The sequence below is a fragment of the Lichenostomus cassidix genome, chromosome 12, assembly GCF_008360975.1.
Source record: "Lichenostomus cassidix isolate B80296 chromosome 12, HeHo_3.0, whole genome shotgun sequence".
Lineage (NCBI taxonomy): Eukaryota > Metazoa > Chordata > Aves > Passeriformes > Meliphagidae > Lichenostomus > Lichenostomus cassidix.
Genome location: NC_139493.1, coordinates 16,103,795 through 16,129,734, shown reverse-complemented (window position 1 = coordinate 16,129,734; position 25,940 = coordinate 16,103,795). Strand labels below are relative to the sequence as shown.

The window sequence follows — 25,940 nt, the reverse complement described above, 5'->3', positions numbered from 1 at the left end:
TGTAAGGGCACTGCTACTGTAGCAGAGTACAGATCTGAGGCATGGAGTGCATTTAGAGTGCTCCTTACTGCAGATTCTTGCTGTATTGTGGGTGAACCTCTGTAACATACAGTGGGTGTTTTCAAAGCAAAATAAGTCAGAGAACAATTGAAACAGGGGAGTGAGTGGCATTAGTCCCTTGTGCTTTAGAAGAGGTTCTAATTCCTTTTTTAAAAATAATCCATGGAGAACCTTTAAAGTATGAATTTGTCTTCCTCCCCCTTTGTTTCCACCTTGGGGACATTAGATCTGTTTGTCAAAGCAGTTCATCCATTCTGCAGGTCTTTCAAGAGCTTGCTCCTGGGCTGGCTGGGTATAATTTTTGAAATGCACATGTGACATAGGGTGGAAGAAATATATGGAATTCTCAGCAACAGCATGGCTGATTCTTGATTCTGATTCCTCTTTTCTTCTATAATCCCAAATGGCAACTTCCAGGCAGGTCTGTGCAAACTAACTATGCCAAGCAGTTAACTGCAGTCAGGTTTACTTGCAGACATAGAGCTCAGAATTGGAAGGTTATGTGGTGAACTGGGGAATAGTGAGGAGATCCTTCCTCAAAGCTTTCCTTTGGGGTTAAAAAAAACCAACAAAACAACAAAAAACCTCCAAAACTCCAACTCTTCCAGCTTCTCTTCTTCTCCAGAGTTTCTGGATGGTTATCTTGCTTGTGCTTTGCCTCTTACTGTGTAAGTGTTGCTGCTGCAGCACTGGCTGGCATTTTTCAACTCCCCAACGTGGCTGTGGTTGTTCTGGGAGCACTGATGACCCCTCAGCTTAGGCTCAGTCTGTTGGATGGTGAGATGGAGCATCCCTTGCTGGTCACAGTGCAAAGGCAGCTGGCTGATCTTCAGGGAGGAGGGTTGGGGGAAAGGGTTGGTGCCCTCTCTGCTTGCCTGTGGTTTTTTTTTTTCCCCCTAAGGATAGCATCTGAGAAGGGATGAACCTTCCAGAAGGCCTTTCTTACCTTAACAGGCATTTTAGAGATCCACCATTACTGAGATAGCTAAGTGGAAGTCTTGGTGTCTTTTTTTTTTTTTTCTTTTATAACTATTTTTAACACCCAGTTATCTGCTGCATCCAATGAAATCGCATAAGAAAAAGAGCCAACATCACCTCTAAGGTAAGGCAGGAGCCCTCTTGCTGCCAGAGCTGCTACCACTTCCCTCTTGCACAGCTGAGGGAGGAGATCTCATGTTTTGAGATAAAAAGTGTGTGTGTGTGTGTGACTGCTTCTGATAAACCCCTTCATATCTTTATTCTGTTCCACAATGAAGAAAACCAGGAAAAGCACAATTTGCAGGTCACCTTTAGTAAGTGACCTGTAGTTAAATTATCACAGAAGCCTTTGAGTTATTAGAGAAAGGTTCTAGTTGTGAATGTGTGGATTGCTTCCACCTCAGTGGGGTCCAGCTCACAGCACAAGGAATTACCCCGTGCACATTTCACAGGGGCCAGGCTGGTGGAACTGTCCAGCTATGAGGAGTGACTGCCACATCTGTCCAGCCCCTGGCCTGAAGAGCTGTTGCTGGTTGTGCACAGGAGGTTGTGCAGGCAGCTCTCTACTGGTGTCCTCCCCATCTTGTCAGGGGAAAAACCTGCCAGTCCATAGGAACTGCACTTGCTAAAGCTGCTCTCCTTGAGCCTCTGTTTTAAGCAGGGGAGGAAAGCTGTGGTGCAGATTTCCTGGCTGCTTTTGAGTGGTGTGGAGCACTGATGGTGCTGGCTCTGTCTGTGCCGGGGAGCTGCAGCCTCGTGCAGGGCTGACCATCTCCTGTGCCTGGCCGAGTGCCTCTGGCACAAACCAAACATTACCCCCTGTCTCCTTTGCAGCCGACAGCTCCGATAACTCCGACCTGGAGGACGACATCATCCTGTCTCTGAATGAGTGAGGAGTGGCTGCTGGGTGGGGTGTGGGCAGGAGGAGATGCTACCTTCCCAACAGAAGACCAGAGACCAAATCGGAAACCAACTCTGAGCACCTCAGCCCGACTTCTCCTGGGAAAATCTGAGGAACTCCTGCTGATCGGCTGTGTTGGTTTGAGTCAGTTTGAGGCTTGGGGCTAAGTCTCAATAAAGAGACCTGGGGTTAGGCCTCATTTCTCTCTGCCTTTTTCTTTTTTTTTTTTTTTTTTTAAGTTTTTATTTTAGGCTGAGATGACTCTTCTCTTCAAGGAAACTTCTGAAGATATTTCACAATATATTTTCTTTGTATAAAGTTCTTTCCTAAAGAACAGAAATAGTTTTATAAAAAAAAAAAAAAAAGAAAAAAAAGGCAAGTGTTCTAGTAAAGAAGGGAGACCTTTGTATTCCTGTAGTACCTTGTTACCATGGGGTAGGTTTGGGGAGAAAAATTGTTTAAAATTAAAAGAAATTAAAATTTATGCAACTACTAAGTGGAATAAGAGGATCATGGTTTCTAATATTGTTGAGGAGTGAGAATATTTTTATTTTAAATATGATTTTATTTTTAGAAAAGAAGAACTACAGGTGTTATACCTGCTAATGCACCAGTGTGTTCCAGATGCTTTTGTCCTCCAGGGAAGAGCCCCTGGGGTGTTCGCTAGTGTAGATTCGCGCTGTGATACCAGCTATAGCGGGAGGCTGAAATCCTGGCTGGGTCTAGTCAGAGCCTGGTATTCCTGAACATATGGGAATCTGGGATTGAAGTTTGAGCCCTTTTTCTCCCCTCTGCCCTTTGTGGTTCAAGTTTTTTAATCTTTCTTTCTTTTTTTTTTTTCTCTTGCCCTCTGTGTGGAAACTGCAAATTGAAGGCCTTTTTCTTTAATAAAAAGTGTAAAGTAAAGTGTATTTATTAAAAAATTAAATAAAAATCCTGTCTCTGTTTATGGCTGTGAATTGTAGCCATGCAAAAGCAGTGCTCCATGTGCCTGCAGGGCTTGGCTGAGAGCAGCCAGGTGTAGCTGGAACCTGGCTGCAGTAAGGAAGAGCAAAGGAAACATGGGATTTGGGAGCACAGCATGGACATCACACAGCAGCTGTGGGTTCCAGTCTGATCCCTTGGGATGCCTGACAGCCTGGAATTCTCAGTGGCATTCTCACCCCACCAAGTGGGAGCTGGAGAAGGGCTGTGGTGCCAGGCTGTGGTTGTGTGGGAAGGAGCTCTGGAGTGTGCACTCTGTGGTTCAGGCAGGGAATTCCCCATGCCCTGGTGTGTGCCAGGGGCTGGGAGCAGCACCAGCCTCCTCCTGTGGTTTGGCATTGCCCAGGCTGCCCTGTGGCTGTTGGGGCAGAGGGCAAATCAGGTGCTCCTGCTGGGACATGACAAAAGGCCCTGCCCTGAGAACAGGAGGAAGAAATGGCAGTGGAGTGTTTGACTTCACAGTGCTGCACCCAACTGCACAGCTTGGTGCTGTGCTCAGACTGGCAGGTGAGTGTGCTCACTGCTTGCCTGAACAAAGCCACTGTGCTGTTTATTCCCAGGTGTTCCACTCACCTTTTAACCATTTTTCTGTTTTGACCATTTTCAGAATAGGGTTTGAGGCAGAACAGGGAGCTGGAGACTTCTCACTCTGACACTACAACCAGTTTTCCAACAAGAACTGCTTGTTTCAACTAAGGCTCAAGGTCTTGCTGCTTGAAGAGGAAGGATTTGCTTTTTAACTGAAAGAAGGGATAGCTTTTTTTTTTTCCCTCCAGCATTGCATCTACTTAATGTACTTACCCAGGGCTGCTTGTTAATAATTAAAAAGAAAGGTTCTGCTGCAACTTCTAATGGATAATTGTACCCTACAGAGTCAATAAAGATGAACAAGTTGTGATTATTACAGCATTTAAGACCAAGTGGAGCACCATTCTGATTAAATGAGGGGGTTGAAAATCAGATATGCCACCCAACAGCTGTGGAAGTAGCCTCTGCCTTATCAGAAGCCATCCTACCCATCTTCACCCTAGAAAAATATGCAGCTCAGGAGGAGGAAAAAAATAAAGCATGTACTCAGCCACTACTCCCAGGGAGATGCAGTGCCAGATGTCCATATCTTGTTTTGGCCCAGCTGTAATCAGCTGCATCTGCTGCTGGTTTGGGCCTGGCTCTTTCGGAGAAATTTACCAGCTAGTTTTGTGAACAGAACCAAAACACCAGGGATGGAGCTCCTGTGTATGCATTTGACTTGAACCTGAAGTGCTGTAAGTATGTGAGCCATCCTTCCCCTCCCTCACCTGCCCTGACTCCACTGAACAGAGCCAAAGGGAGTGGGTTTGGGCCTTACCCTGGGGGGAAGGAGGCAGAACCTGCAGGTCACCCCCCAAAACTGCTGAAGCAGCCCCCCCAGCCCCTGTCCTGGGCAGACCTGGCCTCTCTGAAGTTAAATACACAGCTGAGAAGGCTGTCTGCACCCCATGCTACTGCCTTAGTTCTGGGGGTCTCATTGAAGAGATCTGGGGAACAGGTGACTGCACCAGCCTGGGTACAAATTGGGGTTCAGAACTGGGAACTAGCAGGGATTACTTTGTTTTTGTCAGGCCATAATTCTGCAGCTGCTTGGGATGGGGAGAATGCTCAGCATTTGGAAAATCACCTGCCACCCTGGCATCATGATTTAATCTATTTAAAAGCATGTTGCTTGGAAAGAATCCCATAATCTTCTGGAATACTCACAGCACGTGGCTGGTGTGGTGCCATACAGTATTTCTTCTATGCAGCAGTTACAGACCCTGGCTTAGGAGGTGGAAGGAGATTTAATTGTCCTGCCAGCTGGCTAAGACATACTGCTACCTCTCTGCACCAGAGGGGAGCAGGGAGGATGCTGTTTCCTCCCAGGATGTGAGCAGAGGAGCCCAGCACAGCCTGTGCCCTCCTGTCAACGTGGTTCTCATTGGTCTGGACCTGAGTAACTGCTTGGCCCATCTGCTGCACTGCACCACCCTTCCATGGAGCACAGCCTGTGGAATGCCCTGCCAGCACCCTGACAGGGAGGAGCACATCCCTGCAGGGCTGCAGTTAAGAAATCTCCCACAGGCCATGGCTAGGAGAGCAGGGTACAAGGGTAGCTAAGGGCTACCTCAGCACTGGTCAGAGCATGCCCAGGGCTAGCCCTCATCCCTGTTTCAGTAGGAGAGACAGCCAGCAACTGCTGTTAAAGAGGCCTTGTAAGACAATGTTTGCTGAATGGGTGCCTAGAATGGGGCAGCTCAGTCTGAGCACTAACACTCAGCCCAGCCCATCCATCTCACACCCTGTTCCCCCTTGGAGTTTCAGATCACCCCTAGGAGCCAGACACCATTTCCCTGCCATGATCACCTTACTGCCCCCCTGTATTGGGCTGAAAGGTGCCATCCTCTCCAAAACAAGCCCCCAGCACTGCCTTGCCCAGCACCTTCCAGCATCACCGAGGGGCTCAGGCCTCCCACCCCCTCTATCTTCTCCCCAGAACTGCTACCCATCCCAATTTAAGGGCCAAGTCTTTGATGCTGAACGATCCAGATGCAGAGTTGTTTTGCTGTAATTGCCAACCCTTTTTCAGGGCTGTTTCTCTTGGAATCAGCACGAGCACATGTGTGAAGGGATGGGATGGTGGACCCGAGTCCAGAATGGGGCCTTTGGCCTTGGCACAGTCTGTTAAAGCCATGGTGGGGCTTCCTTGCATGCTGGGAAACAGGGAAGGCTCAGGTCATTGTGTCAGAGGGATGCTCCTGATTCTCTCCCAGGTGTTTTTCCTTAACTCTCTGACTTCTCAGCCACCTCTCTGGGAACAGAAATCCCATCTTTAAAGATCTTACCCAACCTTTGTATTCTAAACAACCCTACAATATTATTTACTTATTTCACAAGGAAAGTGGGAGATGGGGGGGTTTTGGGCTGTTCCTTGCCTTTGCCAGCAAAGAGTTGCAGATTTTGTAATTTTTTTTTCCTTCCCTTCCTAACATTCCCACACCATAACACACGCAAGGCCAAGCCACAGCACCACAAGCTGCAGCTCTCTGGCACCACCCTCCAGGCAGGCAACTTGTGCTGGCACCACTTTGCTCTGCCTCAGGCTGCCCAGACACCTCCAAAGCAGGATACTCCCACAAAAGGCTCTAATTGCTCTAGGACTGGCCACGAAGGGTATTTAATAGCACTTGGTTTCAGATAACACTGAACCGTTACAACTGTTGACTTTTGGCGCTGTCTGCCTTACAGCAGCATCAGGGGCATTGTCACGGAGGTGAAGTTGGTGTCCCTATAACCCTGTGAGACCGGGGCAGCCCAGTGCCACCCGTGCAGCCTGGCTGCTAGGGGCAGTGGAGTTGCTCCTCCGCTACCACAGCACATTCCCGGAGCCCTGCTGTTCCCAGTGGAGCAGCCAGCTCCCCTCTGACCCGTGCCTGCACCCCATGGACAACACCCTTTGTGGCCTCGGGGCTGCACTTGGGCCTTTAAGGAAAGAATGATTTTCTGGGGTACAGAAGATGCATCAAGTGATCACACTAACTCATTAGATTTACCTGTAATATAATCACAGCGTTAAATGTTTAAAAAGCCCCAAACAAACCAACTCACACTTGCTGATATAATTAAATGCAGCAACCTCTCACACATCATCATCAGCTGATGATGTCCCTACAGCTGCAGGGTTAAAAAGTGAAAAATAAAAGCATCATTAGACAGAGTTATGCTCCCTGCTAAATTGGTTGTGACACCATTCATACCTGAGAGCAGTTTGAGAAGCGCTTTTGTCAGCCCTCAGCGAGCTGCTGGTCACAGAGATTGGTGCAAGGCAAGTCTGGTTCTCCCACGAATTTGTTCACTTGCTTACCACCAAAACAACAAAAAACCACCTGCAAATCTAAAGAAACTTTAAAATGTAGCATTTTTAATCCCACACAATTTTCTGTAAGCCGCCTAACATCTACAGGCATCATTTAAAAAAATAAAAATATCCCCAAACAGAACAGTGCGGATTTTAACTTCAACTTGGACTTGTTACCACATCCTTATGTTGCTGAGCACTCAAGAGGTTCTGGCCTCCCAAACAACCACCTCAGACCACAGACACCAAAGGTGATGGATCCACCCCATTTTAGAGCTCAGATTTTGATCTCTGGTAGCTCCTCAGTCACAGGTCACCCGTGGTAACATAACACTTTCTCAGGCAGCCAGATATGTTTCTCTCTTTTTCTGTAAGCCTGCAAGCAAATTTTAACTTTAGGAAAAAATTACCCATTTATCTTTCAATAAAGGATTTCAGGTAGTACGACATGATTGACTGCAAATGAGCACCTCCAGTTCAAACACTGTCATGCCCTTGGCTTGTCCACATCTAATATGGGCCCAAGAGGGTTCCCCCTTAAATCACTTTTCTTTTTCTTCTGCTTGTTTTTCCTTGTATAAAAATCGAGGATGTAAAACCTTTTTATTTTATCCAAGAACTTCTATGACACAGACATGTGCCAGGTGCTCTCAAACCTCACCACCTGGAATACAGGATTCATTCTTTAGCAGCAAACTTTTTGCCAAGTACCAACTGTATTTTTTTGGTGTGTGTGAAAAATACTTTTATTCTTGATCAGGATTTGCTTCCTTGGTAGCTGGCTTTCTAGGAAGCTTCTATCCTTGAATCGGGACTCAACAGGAAAGCATCCAGATGAAAATTTATGTAATAAAAAGGCAAACAGGACAGAAAAAAAATAGAGAACCAACCTTTCAGTCCCTAATACAGCACAAAGAACCCCCCTTCCCCCTCCTACCTTGAAGGACACATATAAAGATGAAGAAGGTGCTTGAGGTTGGGATCTGAGAAACTGAGCTGAGCTGGGGCCTCACCTGGCGTGGCTGCTCCCGCAGCACAAGGAACTCACCCTTCCTGGGCTGTAAGAACTCGGATACTGCACAAGTTTAGAAATCCATCAGTGAACAAGGCTTTACTGACAACTTTTCATACAGTTAAAAAATAAAAATACAGAACAACAGCGGACAGTGTCACATATTAAAAACGAATAAAATGGGCTCTATTTAAAATTTTAATAGATATTATAGGTATTAAAATTAATTAGAAACTAAAAATCTTACCACTTTGATCGAGGTGTTTTGAGCCTCAACCAAAATGATCAGCCTTAAAAACAACTGGGCTGTGTGACACACAAAGAAAACATGGAATTTGAAAAGACAGTGTGGGCTAGGCAGTGTCTTTGACTATAACTATCACCATATGTTCTTCTTCTAACTTCCCCAATGTCCTTAGTGCTGACTGGAGGTACTGCTGAGAGAACTCACAAGGAGGGAACGCGTAAAGCATGCCTGTGCTGTCCCTGCCCTTTGCCCCTCCCACGGGCAGGCTGATAACCCCAGCAGCCTGCTTCTGTTTCAAGTAGGAGACCAGATTCCTGAGAAGCCGTCGCTGCAAGCCAGGCTCTACCACAGGGAAGGTCCCCTCGGCCCCTGCCCCTGCCGGGGCGGACTGGGTGGCCAGGAGCACGGCGTAGCCATTGGGGCTGCCTTGTTTGATGCGCCGGGTGACTTCATCCAGCTTGGGCTGGTCCAGCCGAAGTCTCTGAGCGATTTTGAGCTGCGTCAGCTTCCCGCCGGATGAATGGTCTTTGAGGAGTCCGTTGATGACACCCAGGTCTCCCTCCAGGATGTGCATAGAGGTGGGGAAGCAGCTGTTTTTAAGCACAAGAAGCCCATTCCAAGCAAGTTGCAGTGTCTGAGCATATTCTGATAAATTCTTTAGCTTTTTGGTCTCAGATTTTGGCTCCTCGTGAGTTTTTGATTCCGATTCACCAGTTCGATGATTGCGTTCGCTGTCCCTTTTTTTGGGCTGGGGAGCATCGGCTGGCTCGCGATGGGGTTTCTCCTCGGCCGTGTGACGATTGTTCTGGAGGGAGTTACTCTGCTCTTTCTCGGCTCCGGGTTCTGTAGTGTGATTCTCCTTGCGAGCCCTGTCAGGGCTGCGGTCTAGAGCTGGCCCACTGGCCTTTGTCCTGCTTCTGTCCTCGTAAGGCGAGTGAGTAGTCCTCCCGCGGTCACTGGAAAGACTCCGGCGTTTCCGCCTCTCTTCCCACGGTTTGGGCACGCTGCGGTCGCCGTCGCTGCCCCAGCGCTCCCCGCTCCGGCTGCGCACGGACCGGCTGTAGCTCTCCAGGTTGTTCCTGCGTTCGGCATTTTTGGCAGGGCTGGCCCACTCTGCCTCCACAAAGCTCCTGTCTCTGTCCGAGTACAGGAGATGCGGAGGAGTCCTATCCCGCACCCTCAAGTCTTGCTCCAGGCTCCGGTGCCGGCTGTACCCGTCAGCCAGCAGCTCGTAGTGCACGGGGAGCGGCGCGGGCTGGTACTGCTGTGGGTATCTCGTCTCTTCTGCTTTGGCAAAATCCACTCGGAGCCTCCTGTCCGGTCCGCCCAAGGGAAAGCCCCTCATCTGCGCGCAGGCAGCCTGGGCAGCGTCCAGGCTCTCATACTGGATGTAAGCGAAGCTGTCGCCCTTCACGTAGTCAATAGTCCTGATGCTGCCAAAGCGGTCAAACTCCCTGGCCAGGGCGGCCAGAGAAGTGCTGGGGCCAAGGCCCCCCACCCACAGCCGGGTGGTGGGGTTGGCTTTCCCGTAGCCAATTTTGATGGGATTTCTGCCCACAACGCGGCCTGACATGGCCACCTTGGCCCGGTGAGCCATGTCCAAGTTCTGGAACTTGAGGAAGGCATAGGCGCCACCCTGGCCGCGTGCAGGGCGCTTGATCACCACCTCCTCGATGATGCCGTACTTCTCGAAGGCGCGCCTCAGCTCCACCTCCGACACGTTGTGGTCCAGGTTGCCGATGAAGAGGTTGCGGGTGGCTCTCTGGTCATCCTCCGGCATCAGGTCTTCCTCGGCCACGATGGGGTAACCGTACGGGCGGCCGCGCTCATCGTACAGCCCGTAGTAATCCAGGGCCCGTTCCCGCTCCCGGGAGAGCCCGATGGCGGCCGCTTCCAGCGCAAAGGCGGCGGCGGCGGCGTGGCGGGGCCGCGGCTCCCGCAGCAAGGGGCTGGTGACCGGCGACAGCGAGCGCTGCTTGTACTGGTAGGCGCTGTGCAGGGGCGGCAGGTACCCCAGCGGCTCCGGGGAGGGCGCGGGGGGCGGCGTGCGGCTGCGCCGGCCCCCGCGCAGGTACACGGGCTCCACCTTGAGCGGCCGGTCGTAGAGGAGCAGCTGCCGGGCCCGGGCGTGCCGGCGGGCGTCGCGGGCGTCCCCGGGGTGTCGGAAGTTCACGTAGGCGACGCGGCCGAGCTCGGGCGTGTGGGAGAGCTTGACACTGATGTCCCCGGCGCCCCCGCCCGCGAAGCGCTGGAAGAGGCGGAACAGCCCGTCCTCCAGCAGCTGGTCGGGTAGGGCCGCGCTCAGCCCGCTCACCAGCAGCGTCTTGTACTCGCAGGAGCCGGGCGGCTCCCCGGCCAGCCCGGCCGAGCCCCCGAGCGGCGCCAGCAGCAGCGAGGGCGCGGCGCCCGGCGGCGGCCCGGCGAGCAGCAGCGACGGGGCCACCACGGCGCCCGGCAGCGCCTTGGCCTTGGGCACGCCGAGCGCCCGGGACGAGGAGGAGGAGGAGGACGAGGGGGCGGCCTGGCTGCCGCCGCGGGCGCCCGAGGCCGAGCCGCTCCCCGCCGGGCGGTGGTTCGAGTCGCCGCCGCCGCCGGCGCGCTCATCGCCGCGGTGGCTGCGGGAGCTGGAGCCGCCTCCTCCGCCGCTGCTGCCGCTGGTGGTGGTGCCGCCGCCGCCTCCTCCGCCGCCGCCGGGCGTGGACTTGTCCCGGCTGCTGCGGGAGGCGCCCGAGCTGCGGTGCGGGCCGCGTCGGCTGCTGCTCTCGCGGTCGCGGTCGCGGGGCCGCTTGGCGGCGGCGGCGGCGCGTCCGCCCGCGGCCCCCGGCGGGCTCGAGTCGCGGTCGCTGCCGCGCTTCATCGCGCCGGGCCCGCGGCTCAGGAGGCGCCTCCGGCGGCCGCCGCCATCTTGGACAAAAGGGAGCGAAGGCGGCTCCGGCCGCCGCGCCGCGCGGGCCCTACGTCATCGCTCCGCGCGCGCCGCGCCGCAAGCCGGCGTCACGGGGCCGTGACGTCACATGGCGCTTCCCGCCGCCCGCGCGCGACGGCGGAGCGGCCAATCAGGGCGGGCGGCGAAGCCCCACCCCGCGGCGGGCTGAGGGGCGCGGGGCCGGTGCGCGATGGAGAGAGGAGGGACGGGCGAGTGCCGGGATCCGGCGGCACGGGGGTGGAGGGGGTGTGTGTCTCGTAATCACGTCACACGGCACGGCTCCGCCCGGTACACACCGGCGAACTTTAATGAAAGTCCCGTACAAAGCGCGGGGCCGGGGTCGCCCCTCAGAGCCTCGAGGCCGCCCGTCACAGTCCCCTCGCAGACCCAGTCTCGCCCCTCAGAGCCCCGGGATCGCGCCAGGCTCGCCCCGGTCTCGGCCCTCAGAGGTCTGCCCGAGCGCCAGCCGCCCTCGGCGCGTACTTGGGCATCAGTTCGTGGATCCTGCGGATGAAGTCAGACTTCTCCGCGCAGCCCTTGCACACCTCGCCCCAGTCATCCAGGATCCGCCGCAGCTCCTTGACGCGCAGCTTGCGCAGGTCGGCGGTGCTCAGGTCGATCTGCTTGTCTGCGGGGAAAGCAGAGCTGCGCTCAGACACACCAGCTGGGCGAGGAAGCCAAAACCCGAGAGGGAGAGAGGTACGGGGGTGGAAGGAACATCTAAGTCAGGTTTTGGACAGCAGATAAGGCTCTTAATGCTTAAAATTGTTAGAAAACAGAAAGCTTGGGTGCAGCTTAGATACAGGAGTTCCACGATAGCCCTGAAAGCCCCTTTATTATACAGGCAGGAACACTTTCACTGGATAAAAGAAATGTAGCACAGGGATTTCAAAGGAAAGAAAGCAAATGACAATGACAAAAAGCTTTTCAGGAAGCAACACAACATTAGTAGGAGAAATGAGAAATATAAAGACCCACAATCCAAGGGGTGTCTCCAAAGGATGTCTCCAAGGGATGTAAGGGCAGCAATAAGGGAAAGCAGAAGGAGGCATTTCCATGCCTGTTTTTTGTATTAGTCTTTGCAGGAAGAGGAGTTATCTAGGAACTCGAGAGTTCAAGGAAGGTGGTAAGAAACAGAATGGAATGCTCTGAGGAGACACCAGGGGAGGTGAGAAAGAAGCATTTATCACCCCGCTGCTAGGAACAGGAGAGCAGCTGGGACTGCAGAGCTCAGCCAAGGGCCTGAGCCCTGCCACAGCGACACCCCTGCCCGCTGCCAGGGCAGGCTGTACCACACACCATCCCAAACACTATGTTCCAAACAATTTAAGTGCAACAGTGCTGCTACACCTGCGAGTTAGTTATTCCAGGGCTGATCAGAGTCTCGGAAGAAGCCAGGAAGGGTTAGCAGCCAACAATCTTACCTAAGCATCTCCATAAAACTCTCTAGGATGTTCATGGAGAGCAATCCAGGTTGTGCAACCTAACTAGGCTACAGAACTCAAGACTGAGTAGTTTTAGGATGTTGCTTCACCCCACTGTGATCCACACCCCAGCAAATCATGGGCCTTTCCTCCTGTGCAGGCAACTCACCGTATTTTAGTTCACAGATCTGACTGTCTTTCTTCTTTAGCTTCTCACAGATCTTTTCCACGGGGATGTGGTGACTCATGGGCTTTGATACCTCGTTAATGATTTTGGTGGCTGCATCACTTGTGGCCCCAATGTAATAGCACTAAAGGGAAGAAAATAAGTGAAGTGGGGATGCATGGCAAAAAAGCTTCTAAAAGCAGAGTTTGCTATCCCTGTCCTCATCTGGTTTTGCAGCTGGATGTTTACTGTTACAGAACCTTCCCAAGGGACTGCTAGAGCCAGGCAAAAGGAGCTTAACGCTGAGCCCAGGATACTGAGCAGGTGTTTTCCATTGCACTGATTTTACAGCTGTTGAGGCTGGAGGTCTTGTTTCTTTAACTTTATAAAAACTGAACAGGATTAGGAATAAAGTCTCCTTCATTCAAGGAGACTCTATGAAGTGTTTCCCCTCTGCCTGTCAGATAGGATCTCTGCAGTTCTGTGAGGAGAGTTCAGGGCCTTTTCCCTGGGGCTCTTTATTCACAAATTGCCTCCGGTTTTTAGTTAGGGCAATTTCATTTTCCTTTATTTAGTTTTCAGCTAAACAGCCAAAGAATATAAATATTTTAACAGCTTATATAGCACCCCAAATACCATTTAAGGAACAGGGAAGCCCCTACAGCAAACAAAAGCTTTGTAATTTCTAGTGCTTCAGTACCAGTGAGACATAGGGACAGCTAGTCCAATCTCTGTTGTCAGAGTGGTGTTTTTTTCCTTTTTTTTTTTTTTTAAGGTGAAGAGGTTGAACTTTTCAAGTCCTCTCTTATAAAAAATACAGGACCAACTGGCCACAGAGCCAGGAAGAACAGCCCATGGGAAGCCATATCATACAACCTCAGAAGCACCAGTTTCCCCTCATTTGCAGGAGGCAAATATTACTGACTCCCTCTACTTACCAGGCGGTTCTCTTTGCCCTTTGCTTCTTTGCAGGATTTCAAGAGCTCCTTTTCAATACTGGAAGGTGTGAATTCAACATCATTGTCCTTTAGACTCTGGTAGAACCTTCCCAGGAATGTGACACACACTGGAAGGCAAGATGGATGGAGTTATCAGCCAGAGCAGTAATCTCACGGCAGCTCTCAGAGGACACTTGTAGGAAAATAGAGTAGGGGGTTTAGATAACAGAACTTTTCAGAATCTGCATTAGCAGTCAATGACTTCACCCATGTTTCAAAAAGTCATTCAGAGCACATGTGAATCAACAACATGCCCTCGTACTTTTGGTGGGTTTGTGACAATCTGAGAAATGAGATCCATGGAAGTGTCCAGGGGCCTCTGCACACTGTCCTGAGTGAGCACAGGATCATATGATGGGTACAAAACCACGCCCATGCAAAAATGTAAATTTAAATTTGTCTTGCTGCTTTGGGAAGCAACTTTTAAGAACACAGGTGTCAAACCCAGTGCTGACAGAAAACCAACTCTGTACATAATCCTCTGAGACTTCCCGTGTGCTGATTTCAGTAACAGGGTATCACTGATTACCAGGCTGCTCCAGTTGAAATTACTTCCAAGAAAAGAAGAATTGTGATCCCATTCTGTGTCCATGTGGCACCTTTCTCCTTCTTTCACTTCCACAAGCTTCTGATGCAGTTTCAGATGGAAAGAGTCTTAGACATAACACAACTCCCACAAGTGCAGTTGCAGCTGAGAGGATGGATCCAGGCTCCTGCCTGTGGGAAGGGCTGCACAGCTCGGGCATTGCTCCTTCCCTTGGCAGCAGTCACTCCGCACGTGCTCCAAAGAGTAGCAGCTCTGTGTGTGGCTGGGAAGGAGGGCAGACAACCCATGGGATGACTGAGGGACACCCTGAGGGTCAGATTTTGGTCATCCTGCTGCTCACAGCTCATCTGTGGACATCAGCATCACCTGGACTGAGCACTCTGCAGCCTTACCAATTCCTGCTCAGCACCTGGTGATTCTCACACCTTCCCAACGACTGCAAGGAACTATTCTGCCTCTAAGGAACAGGCATGAGTTACGTCTTTTACGGGATTTGTTTACCCCAGCAGGAAGGGACTGGCAAATATTATTGCCATTAGCAACTTGTTGCTAATGTTCAACTCAGAACACAATGCATGGCACAGTAATTGGGCAGGACAGGAAATGGAGTATGGCCATCACAGAACTGAGTAGAAACTTACTGTCATTATATCAAAACTAGAACTAATTATAAGATGGGTCATTTTAGAAAACATTTTTTGTAGGCATACAGCACCCTTATTTACCTCCCACCAGTCTGTCTCCAGTCACAGACACGCTGATGTCCACTGTAAGCTGTTGGGAAGTGAAAACCTTGGGAAGATAAAAATTGCTGCAGGCAGTGACACTGATGGCCACAGTAGGATAAATACAAGTTTCCAGTCTAGTGCTGGGACAGCTGGTGGAAGTTTTGATTTACTGAGTTCCCTCCCCTCATTCTGTCTTACTGTAAAGGAGGGGTATTAGTATCCCAAACTGCAAATCAGCTACTAGAGCCCACCTCAAGTTCTTCTTGCTTCACTTGGGGAATCTGTTCAGTTCGCTGCACAACAGCAGCTTAATTTGCCGTGCAGCTCAACAGGTTTCACCCTCGAGGCGTTTGTATTTCCGTGGTACACAAAGGGCCCGACTTGATTTGGATCAGCTGCTCACGGCTCCTGGCTGGGCGCACTAAGAGTACTCCGAGCAGTCCGTCAACGTGGTGCTGTGATGACTAAGGGGGAGTCCCGGCGAGGTCCGGGTGAGGTGCTCGCGTTCCCCTGCTCCCTGCCCTGTTCACCGTCACCCGGCCGGGAGAGCCGGTGGGGAGCGCTGCCCCACCAGTGCTGATCTCCCAGCCTGGAGACGGTCCGGTCTTCCCGAGACGTCGCTCCTCTTTCCCGTGGGGACTCTACACTACCGCTGACCCCGTGGAAGGGGACCGGCAACTTCGCGGCAGAATGCAGCACCGTCGGAAGGGAGGTCCCGTCCCACCTGCGCCGCGGGCCGCCCGGCGCACCGCCCCGGCCCCGGACACCCCGAGCACCGCCCCGGCACCGGCCGCTCGCCCGACCTGGCCCGCCCGCACTTGGCCACACTTGGGAGACTTTTCCTGCCACTGGAGGCAGCGCTCCCGCCGGCCCGGCACAGCCCCGACGGCCGGGCTGTCACTCGAGGCTGTCACAGCCCCAAAGCTGCTCCGCGTCCCGGCGCCGCACACGGGCGGACGGGCCGGACTGCGGGAGAGGGCGGCGAGGAGCGGCCTCCCCCCACCGTGCCCGCGGGCCGGGCCCGTCCGCACTCACCCTCGCAGTCCCCGTCACGCAGCGCTCGGCCGCCGGCCGGCAGCAAGAGCAGGGCCAGCGCCGCGCAAAGCCCGTGGGCCGCCCGCATCCCGCCTCGCCCGGCAGCGCCCGTCGCACCGGCACCACCGGCACCGCCACCCCGCGCCGGCTGCCCCCGCCGCCGCCACCCCATTGGCCCGCTCCCCGCGCGGCCGCCACGCTCTCCCCTCCCATTGGCCGCGCCACCGCCTCCACGGGAGAGTTGGCGGCCGCTGATTGGGGGGAGGCGGCGCAACGCCTGCGCGCGGAGCGGGTACCCGCCCCGCCTTCGCTGCCATCTTTGTTATGGGCAAGGCGCTGGCGTGCGCTCCCTGAGGGCGGTCCGGGCGCCATCTTGGAAAGGGGCCGATCCTCGCACCTGCGGGCGGGCGGGGCCGCTCTGGCCGGGCTCCGCCCTCCGCTCGTTGCCCGGTTGTGGCGGGGCGGCAGCGGGCAGCCAAGGTGAGGCTGAGGGGTTGCTCGAGGCCCCCGAGTAGCGTGGGGTCGGTGGGGCTGTGTGTGGGTGTCGCGGAGGTCAGCGGGGCAGAGGAGCCGCAGAGCGGGCGGTTCGTGGGCAGTGTGAGCCGTGAGGGTGGGAGCGGCAGGGAGCGGCTAGGGCCAGCGCGGGCACAGCCCGGCACGGGTGGCTCTGGGTACACCCCGGCAGGTACAAGGGCTGCATGCTTTCAGCTGGGACAGCGGAGAGCTGAGCGGTCAGAATAGCAAACGGTGTGCAGCTTGTTTCCCGCTTCTTGGGTGAGTGTTTTTGCACAGTCGAAGAATTTTTTTTTTAAATTCCAACTTGGTATCCTAATTGCTGGACCTATCACCTTTTGTTCAGGGACATGGAATTCTTGGGCTTGTCTTGTGCCAGGGCCAGGACTTGGACTGATAATCCTTGTGGATCTTTTCCAACTCAGAATATTTTATGATTCTCTTCCCAAAGCCCTCATGCTTTGTACTGCTAACTACCTTTAACAATCCCCAGCCTTGTGAGCTTCTAACTGAAATCCCTTGAGCCTGGAAGAGGAGCACACACCTGCTGATAGTTCCCTGGGGGCTTTACGTGTAACTATGTATCCTGGGATACCATTCCAGCGAAAGAAGGGAGAGGCAAAGTCACACAGCCCTGTGCTACAGCAGGGGAGCCCACATATAGCTTGGGGGGCTCTCTTGCACAGGTGGGCTCTTGAGGCAGTCTGGTGGGGCAGTGCCTAATCAGAATTGTCCATGTAGGTCATCAGGTGCAAGTGATGAGCCTGACGAGGTGATACAGGCAGTACGGGGAGAGGGAGAAGGAGCAGCACCTGATTCAGGAACGGTCCTAGCAGGTGAGCAGTAATTAGGACACTAATTGCTAGTGAGAGTACATCATGTGTTTATTAGGAGAGGTGGTTTTGCACCTTTTTAGATCTTGTTATCTCTTCGTATGTGTTTATTAAGATCAATATTAATATTATTAAGTCAGTCCATAATGATTCCCAGAATTACCCAATATCAATGTACTTTAGGAAGATTATTGGCTTTTCTAAACTTATGCTAAATGTCCACTAAAGTGACTTAGCTGTGCAGAGAAGTGCTGGCTAAAAGTGCCCTTGTTTCTTATCAGAATAGTGGCCAAAAGAACTATGAGGTGAAGTGTCTTATTAATTAGTTGGAAATAGGGCTTAAATTTGGATTAAGGAGAATTTAGGAGATTCACAATAAGGACAGAGTTTACCTACCAAAATAGTGCAGTTATGAAACATGTCCAAACGGAGCAGGAATTTTAAATATCACATTTTATATAAATATAATATAAAAAATAAAATAAAAAATTTAAAATATAAATTTTAAATATCACTTTTTTTGGTAGAACAGGAGTGATTTTATTTGGTTTTGGATTGGGAAATGAGCCTTTGTATTTCAATATGGGATCCTCAAATAGGTCTGAGAAAGAAAAGGACTCCTTTTGATTTTTTTCCCCTTCTTTTTATTTATAGTTTTGATTCAGCAGCTAGAATGGATTCCTTGCATTTTACCTTACATTTCTTTTTGATCCATGGTGAGGTTTTTGGGGCTCTCTTGGTTTCACCACCCTCCAGGCACTGTCTGTCTGGAGCATTAGGGATTTGTCCTGTCTGAGACCTGGGAGATGGAGAGCTGCTGCTGGTCCTCGCTGCTGTTTCTAACTAATATCCAATTTAACCCTGGTCTTTGTCAGCATCAAGCCATTCCCTCACATCCTTATCACTCCAGGTCTTTGTCCAAAGTCCCTCTCCTGCTCTATTGGAGCCCCTTTAGGCACTGGAAGGGGCTGTAAGGTCTGCCCAGAGCCTTCTGTCCTCTGGGCTAGTCAGCCAGTGAGTGGGCAAGGAGAGTTAATTGGGCTTGGTGGATGTGTGGAGTTCGGAGTTGCTGGGAAGTGAAGGCAAATGGGGGATGTTCATGGTGAGGCTGCTGTGGGGGCTGGAGTTGTGCTGGCTCTGCAGTCTGAGAACACAAATCTGTTACAGCAGTGGTGGGGGGTGGATGAAGGGGCTCAGCCTCAGGTGTTGGGCTGTGAGGACAAAGAATTGGGTTCTGTCAGCGGGAGGGGAAACAGGGAAAATGTAATGCAGTGCTGCTGTGAATGAATGCTGAATAGAAGATGAAGTGTAATAGATCTACTATTCCAAATTTGGTTTTAATTTATGTGAGATTGACAATAAAGCCCATCAAAAGGGAGAAAGGAGTGTGTGAACCTTCTCATAAGAGACCTGAGCTCAGAGCACTGCCTTGTGAACTGTGTGTCTGTGTCCATGACTTGTTAAGAATCATCTGCAAATGGAGGCACATTTATGCATAGGGTGTAGAAGGCTGAATCTTTTATCAGCCAGGTTAGAGTAATTTTTAGAGGCTTAATTTCTCCTCTTACCAGCTTTGAAATGAACTTTATACTGAGTCGGACAAGTCGTATATTGAAACCGTGCTGAAGTTTTCTTATTTAGATAAAGAGAGGTATTTGGACATGGAATTTAGATTTCAATCTGGCTAGTGGCAGCTTCAATAAAGTATTGGACTTGCACTGAAGAAAAATATTCTGTTGGTTTTAACAGAAACTAGACTATTTTTTAAACTCCTATTTAAAGCTGAGGGTGTCATACATCTTTTGTTGTGCCAAATACAGTTTTTATTTCCTGTGCTTGGTTAATAAATAGTTTTTATCTGAAAAAAAAAGATATTTACTTAGCTAAGATTTAATAAACTGGCTTAGGAACAGTCTCAAAGGGTCTGATTGAAGATACAGGGAAGGGTCTGGAGCATAAGTCCTAAGAGAAGTGGCTGAGGGTACCATGGTATTTAGGCTGGAGGTTTATCACTCTCTACAGCTACCTGAAAGGTTGTAGCCAGGTATGGGTCAGCCTTTTCTCCCAGGGAACAAGTGACAGGAGAAGAGGAAAGGGCTTCAAGTTGTGCCAGGGGAGGTTCATGTTGGATATTAGGAAAAGTTTCTTCATTGAAAAGGTGGTTAAGCACTGCAACAGGTTGCTCAGGGAAATGGTGGAGTCACCAAGCCCAGAAGTGTTAAAAAACCAACCGGACATGGCACTTCATGATATTGTTTAGAGGACAGAGTGGTATTTGGCTGAAGGTTGGACTTGATGATCTTGCAGATCTTGTCCAACCGGAATGATTCTATGATTCTATTCATGACTGATACAGACTTCTTCAGGTGTCAGGTGAACACTTTAGCTAAGCCACGCTTTGGTATTTTAGGCGCATTGAAATACCGTGTTAATTTCTCTTCTCAGTATTTGTATGTGGTGTGTGTAAAGGGTGCCTTGGTGATCCACGTACACTCTGGGGCCAGCTGGAGACTCAGACTTGCTGCTAAATGTTTTTTGGGACAGGTTTCAGAAGTTTGGTTCGTTTGTCAAGACAAGAAATAAGTTATTTTGTCTCCTGTATGCTGACCTGGTTTAACAGTGGCAATGGAAGAAAATTTGAAATTAGGAGCACATGGAAGTCACCATAGCCCTAAATTCCCAAATCCTGTGTTCTGTATCTCTTAACTATTATTCTTTCACATCTACTCTGTTAAAATGATTGTTACTTAAGTACAATTGTAATAAAAGAGTAGCAATCTTTTAGGCAGCGAGGCAGTGGTGGTTTAACCCCAGCTGGTAACTAAGTGTCACAGAACCACTCCACAGCTGTCCTAGGGGAGGAGCTAATTCCATTCCCTTTGTCTCTGAAAGTACTGCCCCAAAACTGTGCCTGGGGCTGTTGTATGTACATAGTTTACCTGACTAGACCGGGAGGGGGATGTCCGGCTGCTTGCTTCAAGAAGTCGCTATTAAATAACACACTGTCTGCTAAAAGAGTAACATGGAAGCTGTTCCCCCACCATACACAAAGTCCTTTTGGTTGCCCCCCATTTTCCTCATTCACACAAAGGTGGGAAGTGAAGGCTGTTCCTCTGTCCCTTGTGAAGGTTTGCAGCAGCCCAAGGGTAGCCCTGCCTCGAGGACAGCAATGACCATACAGCTGTACTGTTTTAATATCAGGTATTAATCTTTAATTCCACATCACAGCAGTCGAGTGAATGGGTAAGGGAAAGGAACCCAAAACAAACGGCAGATATTTACATCTAAAATTCACACCACTTATTTGTTGGTTCTGGAAACATGCTATCACAATATATACAATGAAGTACCTTTAGGACACTTGTACAAATTAATTTTTTCCTTTTGAATTTGATTTCCATTATAGATAAGATAGCTGTTTTCATTTTATTTTAAACATGAATACACAAAAGAGAAGTGGTTAGAGGTTTTTGCCTTTTTTTTTTTTTAAATAAGCACAGAATGCCAGAGGTTAAAAACACATTTACAGGGCAGAATACCAGTCAGACATCACAATCTATACATTTTTTGCTCAATTTCCTGTACAAATACACAGCATTCAAATGGGGGTATTTACAAAGAAGCATGATCAGAGGAAATTTTAAATATCACAATTTGTTTCCCAAAGGCTCTTGCTCTCTCCAGCCTCCCCAGTTTTGGCTGATACTCCCACAGAAGGGATATGCAATATCCCTTATCTAAAAAAGGGTAAATAAGCTAAAAACCAAACAGAGGAAAAGACAAAAAAGGATTTGAGTCTTGCATACAGCAATAAAACCAACCCAACTATTGGGGAAAAAAAAAAAAAAAGTAGGATTCAAAGAAGTTGTTTTAATTGCTTTTCTTCTACCACTGTAGCTCCTTCTCAATTTTCAGATGGGGCCAGCAGGTACACTGACGATGGAGAGATTTATAGCAGAATTCCACCAATTTTCTCAGGAATGCACATGCTGTTTTATTATGCAAAGAAAACCCAATGAAGGCAAGTCGCTGACGTTTGAATTAGAGTTAGGTATAGAATGTCAAGGTCCTGTTCAAAACATCCTGTTGCTGTGGTTTATACAAGGAATCTTCAAATCCTTGGGCAAATGCAACAACTGCTGTTGCTTCCACTTACTCCAAGACTGAGCTTGACGTTGGAGTTGTACTACGCTAAAAGACACCTCACCCTACAGAGAAATAGTAGTTCCAGGCAATATTAGTTCCAAGATTCACAAAATCTTAATAATAGTCTTTTTACCTTCAGTCCCTTTTAAGGCAAACACTGAAAAGGGAGACAGAATACTTGGTAGATATCAGAACAATAACAGAAATTTAACTCCAGAGAGGCTTAAATTTGGTAAATTCAGCAATTTATTCCACCCTTCTTTATGTGGACCTGCCATAAATTAGGTATTTGTATACATCACCTGATTGATCCTCAAACCTTTCCAAATACATAGGAATGCCAGACTCCCCAAATGGACTCACTGCTGTTGTACCAGTTCTCTAATCAGAGCAGGATGCTGCATTTTGTGAGACTGATTAGAGCTCTGGTGGGCAGGTTTTTCAACTGCCTGGGACTCAGTCCCATGGTAATTGCATTCTTGGTTCTGCAAAGTTTTATTTGCAAGACCTGCTGGTTTTTCACATTAAAGAAGCTTCATAAGTCACTACATTTACTACTTTTAGTCTTGCTGCCAGGAAAAAAAAAAAGAAACCAGGGGAAAGGGAGATGGAATTTAAACTTAGCTCTTTTGAGAACTTCACTGGAAGAGTCTCAGTGGGATTGGAGAATAGCATGTGAAAACATTTCACCCTTTTCTAAGGAATTACCTTGACTTACCTTTACTGAAAACATCAGTTGTTTTCATACATTTGTTCTATACCAGAGATCCAGCTTGGTTTGTTAAAATTTAAGACTGTCCTAGCATTGGAAAACTCTCCTTCCTGCTAAAGATGAAACATCCACTATAGGCCAGATTTTATAATCATTGTTTAAACTGTGAAGGATATAATGATTACAAGCAGCCTGTGTTAGTAACAAAGTAGAGGAAGCAAGAGAGACTTTGTTCCAGCCAAATAGGCCATTTAAGAAACAAATCCATAACTTAGTAGTTTTGCATGGGCTAGAGCTTGAGAAAGAAAACAAATCCTCTTAAAATCCCCTTCATACAACTGCTGAGTCCAGACTTTATATAGCCAGACCATCTTTAGCCAGTTCAGAAACCATGTACTCTGCCCAGTCACTGTATTTAGAGGTAGTGCTAAAGGTGACCTGTAAAAGATTTATAATAATCCTTTTTTGCTTCTTTATGGTGTTTTTAGTAGGAGAATTTGAGCAGTTAGGCAAGAATTCAAGATGTGAGTTGAGTGCTGTTCCTGTTTCTGGCACTAATTTATATGGTGGAGGTTTTATTTGAATGTGCTTCAGATTTTTCAGTGGTAGGAAAGAGAGGGGGCTGTTTCCATCCTATGGAGTGTGCTTTGCAGTCTGCAGGTGAAAGGGTTGTATGGAAGGCTAAAATGTGTGTGGGTGTGGCAAAGGAAAGGAAGGTGGCTTGTTTATCTAAAAACATTAAATATTTGATACTATCTTGATTGAAAGTTCCTTGAAAAATATGAAAACAGGAATAAAAGATTTCTTAGAGCCAAGATACTTTCTTTGTAAAGAACAATGTAAAGAACAATATTACCCACAGATTTTTTTCTCCTGAACTGTGCAAGTACTGCACAAGATTAAAAGGCATGTTTTGTATTCATAGACTTGTACTGTCTTCAGCTCTGCACAGTTCTGGTTTGTGTGGTGTGGCTTAGTGTCCCCCCTCAGTGTTCTCCAGCCCTTTCTGGAGCTTATCAATAAAAAAATGTGGGATGGGGAAAGGCTATATTGCTGCCTGAGGAGAAAAGAAAAAAGAAATCAACCTTCCAGAAGAGAGAAGCAGCAGCTCTCACCACACATTCTAAAGAAGCAAAAGAGGAAACAAACACTTGTTCTTTACAGGTTGCCTTTAAGGTCCCTGACTCTGGGGTGTACACTGGATACCGGGCATTGCTCGCATCGTGGTGTTTTCTGTCTGCTCTGAGAGATGGGAGATTCTTTCTGCACACCAGCTGCAGTGAGTTGTTGGGAGGGACTGAGGATATTGAGTTAACAGGGAATGAATCTCAGCTCCTGGGTGATGGAAGTTGGTGAGAATTATGATGTTCAGCCCTGAGGCAAGGATTATTGGATATGATGCATTTAAGCCACCTTTTCTTTACTGGCTGGGTCATCAACCAGCTCGTGGCATGAGAAACTCAATTTGGTTGGTTTTGTTTTAATCTGGAATAGAAATGCTGGTGTCAACAGCCTGCCCAAAGCTGGGCATGGGAAAGGCCTACAATGAGGTTGTAGCTCCAGTAGCTACCAACCTCCTCTCATTCTGTAGCACAGATGAATAACACGATTCCCATGAGAAAGCAGGTTGGCTTAGCCAGTGAACGCAAAATTTAAGAAATGAAACAGTACATAAAAAACAAAGGAGGCAGAGTTTGTTGGAAATGATATCTTGGAGATCAGTGCATCAGCACTGGTTAGAATTGCCTCAGCACCTATGAACCAATGCAGGGAGATCACTGCACAGATATGTACAATCCTGCTCTCAAAAGAGCCAATTTCTTCTTAGAATTGCCATCTTTCCACTGCCTGCAGCTCATGCACCTTCCAGCCTGACAGTTCATAGAATCCCTGATTTCAGCAATGAGCTTTCAATTCTGTACAGCAAAGAAATATGTCCCTAGTGCAACTGCTTCTACTCATGTGCGTCTCAGAACTGGAGGAAAGCAGGTTCAAAATCAACTTGCCACATTCCCCCCTTTTTCCCCTCCGCTTAAAATTGTATTTTTCAGCTTCTGCAAGTCTCTATGGCTCGTGTGCCGTATGATGTGGTTAAGAAACTGCAGAAGGAATTAACTGTCCACTGCACAGAAAGTTAAAAAACATAACGGAAAGGTGTAAAAAGAAATTAAAAAGGAAAGCAGCAACCTGCCATGCTGGCCCAATTGCTTTTGAGGGCTTCAGACATAACCTTGTGGCAGTAGAAAATCGGTTTGCTGTTCTCCGAGTCCTGCTCTCTCTCTGTTGTATCCAGACCTGGAATGCCAATGCCAGCTGTGTACCAGGAGCTGTCCCTACTGCTCGCTAATGCCGTGCTCCCATGCCACCCTGGCCTGCTCTTCCTTTCCACCACTCACTGGTTGGGACACTTTACGATGCAAGGGGCGGTGTTTGTCATCATCTTCAATTATCATCCCCTCCTCATTCTCCATGTTTGGCAGCCGGGAGTGGTAGGGTTTGGGGGGTAGAGCAGGAGGGTCCATGTTGTCCTGAGGAATGACTCCAGATGGAGCAGAGTGGCTTCGGCATGGCTGGGATTTGAGCGACTCCAGGACATCAGGCTCAGAGAGACTGTACCTGACAGGGAGGTAGGGTGTCTCTAGATCTTCATCAGTGTTCCAGGCCTGGCTGGGCACAGAATCCATGGTGTCTGTGCGAGGAGGTGGTTCAGAAGAATGTCCAAAATTGCTCTCGCTCAAGGAAGAGACACCACTGCTGGCACTGCCGGATAAAGTGGAGTTACTCCCATCTAGACCAGACTGCGGACTGGTGGGCGATGCAGGGATGGGATGAAGAGGGGACTGTTTGGAGAGAAACAAAACCAGGTTAAAATTGACAAAGGAGGCAATACTGCCATCTTGTGTGTTGATCCCCATTTCTGCTTTTGACAGTGCTGTTAACAACGGCGCCGTTCCATTTGTGTTCAAAATGTCAAGGATTATTGGTTTACATGTATGGAAGTACCACTTGTGGGCAGACAAGTGCACTCAACACCACCAGAGCTGTTAGAGAAACAGTAGCTGAGGTGATGATCAGAGTGCTGAAATCACAGCATATGGTGCAAAAAAAGGAAAAGGGAAGGACCTACAACACATAAGTTATTTCTGTAGCATTCAGCTGTAGAATAGGTTAAGAGGTTTCAGAGGGTTTTCTCATGTGCAAGTAATTCACATGTTAAAAATAGTGTTTCTGTATTCAGAAGCTGCTTGGTGGGAGCAGAGGAGGGGGATTCCTTACAGGAACCACCTTTCAGGAGCCTATTGTTGTCCTACATCCCTCTCTGCTTCCTGCCATTACCTTGCGCAACGTTCGTGCAGGCAGTGCCGGAGGAGCATCACTGAGCTGGTGGTGGAAGGCATCAAAGTGCAGTGAGTAGTGTCCTGGAATGAGACAAGGGTCAGAAATGCAGACTTGTACTACTTCATTGCAGCCACAGAGCTGGGTTTAGATCTATAATGCCAGGTAACAGCTCCAAATGCTGCTAACTCTGACCTAGAGTTGCCCAAGTGATGGATACTGCAGAGTACATCTGTCACACACATAGGCTGCTAAAAAGATAGTAAGTGCAGAGATAGATTTTTCACTGCCCCGTTATGAAGGATCTCATGGCAAGGCAACAGGCTCTTAAACAATGAAATTTGAAGTTTCATTTAATAGCTTTGTAAGCTTAAGTTACTGCTGAAGTTGGTCATTGGTAACAAGCCAGACCAAGCTTCAGCACTCTCACATTTAATTCTAGTCCCAAAGTACACACAAGTCCACACTGCTTAAGGACTGCAAGAATTTGAAGACTTGGAAGAAAAAAGACCTGTAAACCTAT

General features: G+C 49.3%; 4 protein-coding genes and 1 long non-coding RNA gene across 16 annotated transcripts in view; 2 read left to right on the top strand and 3 right to left on the bottom strand.

Moving 5' to 3' along the window:
• The window catches only part of DCAF1 (DDB1 and CUL4 associated factor 1), a 49,211-nt gene extending 46,338 nt beyond the window's left edge, over positions 1 to 2,873 (top strand). For 2 of the 3 annotated variants that reach the window (XM_085072935.1, XM_085072936.1), the window contains one exon: positions 1,873 to 2,873. In XM_085072935.1, coding sequence (XP_084929061.1) covers positions 1,873 to 1,931 — 59 coding nt within the window. In that variant the 3' untranslated portion in view covers positions 1,932 to 2,873. Of the gene's footprint in view, positions 1 to 1,106; positions 1,163 to 1,872 lie in introns of all 3 variants that reach the window. The other variant, XM_085072937.1, reaches the window with a different exon arrangement.
• A 5,005-nt stretch (positions 2,874 to 7,878) lies between these two features.
• On the bottom strand, positions 7,879 to 11,005 carry RBM15B (RNA binding motif protein 15B). Its single transcript, XM_085072933.1, has one exon. The coding sequence runs from the start codon at positions 10,908 to 10,910 to the stop codon at positions 8,160 to 8,162; it is 2,751 nt and encodes a 916-aa protein (XP_084929059.1). The 5' UTR covers positions 10,911 to 11,005; the 3' UTR covers positions 7,879 to 8,159.
• A 258-nt stretch (positions 11,006 to 11,263) lies between these two features.
• Positions 11,264 to 16,044, bottom strand: MANF (mesencephalic astrocyte derived neurotrophic factor). Its single transcript, XM_085072934.1, has 4 exons — positions 15,878 to 16,044; positions 13,508 to 13,635; positions 12,573 to 12,714; positions 11,264 to 11,607 (listed from the first exon to the last, which is right to left on the bottom strand). The coding sequence occupies exons 1-4, from the start codon at positions 15,963 to 15,965 to the stop codon at positions 11,423 to 11,425; spliced, it is 543 nt and encodes a 180-aa protein (XP_084929060.1). The 5' UTR covers positions 15,966 to 16,044; the 3' UTR covers positions 11,264 to 11,422.
• A 172-nt stretch (positions 16,045 to 16,216) lies between these two features.
• LOC146431834 (uncharacterized) overlaps positions 16,217 to 25,940 on the top strand; it is a 63,829-nt gene continuing 54,105 nt past the window's right edge. Inside the window, exon 1 of the long non-coding RNA XR_014854783.1 lies at positions 16,217 to 16,357. This is a non-coding gene — a long non-coding RNA (uncharacterized LOC146431834). The remainder of the gene's footprint in view (positions 16,358 to 25,940) is intronic.
• DOCK3 (dedicator of cytokinesis 3) overlaps positions 20,408 to 25,940 on the bottom strand; it is a 184,152-nt gene continuing 178,619 nt past the window's right edge. For all 10 annotated transcript variants that reach the window (XM_085072932.1, XM_085072929.1, XM_085072930.1 and 7 more), the window contains 2 exons: positions 25,418 to 25,500; positions 20,408 to 24,921 (listed from right to left, as the gene is read on the bottom strand). In XM_085072932.1, the coding sequence (XP_084929058.1) occupies positions 24,415 to 24,921; positions 25,418 to 25,500 (590 nt within the window). In that variant the 3' untranslated portion in view covers positions 20,408 to 24,414. The remainder of the gene's footprint in view (positions 24,922 to 25,417; positions 25,501 to 25,940) is intronic.

Bases quoted from the DNA above. Each gene is read 5' to 3' on its own strand.
- RBM15B (XM_085072933.1), bottom strand. From the start codon at position 10,910: ATGAAGCGCGGCAGCGACCGCGACTCGAGCCCGCCGGGGGCCGCGGGC.
- MANF (XM_085072934.1), bottom strand. From the start codon at position 15,965: ATGCGGGCGGCCCACGGGCTTTGCGCGGCGCTGGCCCTGCTCTTGCTG. The intron at 13,636-15,877 runs GTGAGTGCGGAC...CTTGCCTTCCAG, and splicing joins GCGTGACGGGGACTGCGAGG to TGTGTGTCACATTCCTGGGA. The intron at 12,715-13,507 runs GTAAGTAGAGGG...TCTTCCCTTTAG, and splicing joins AGGGCAAAGAGAACCGCCTG to TGCTATTACATTGGGGCCAC.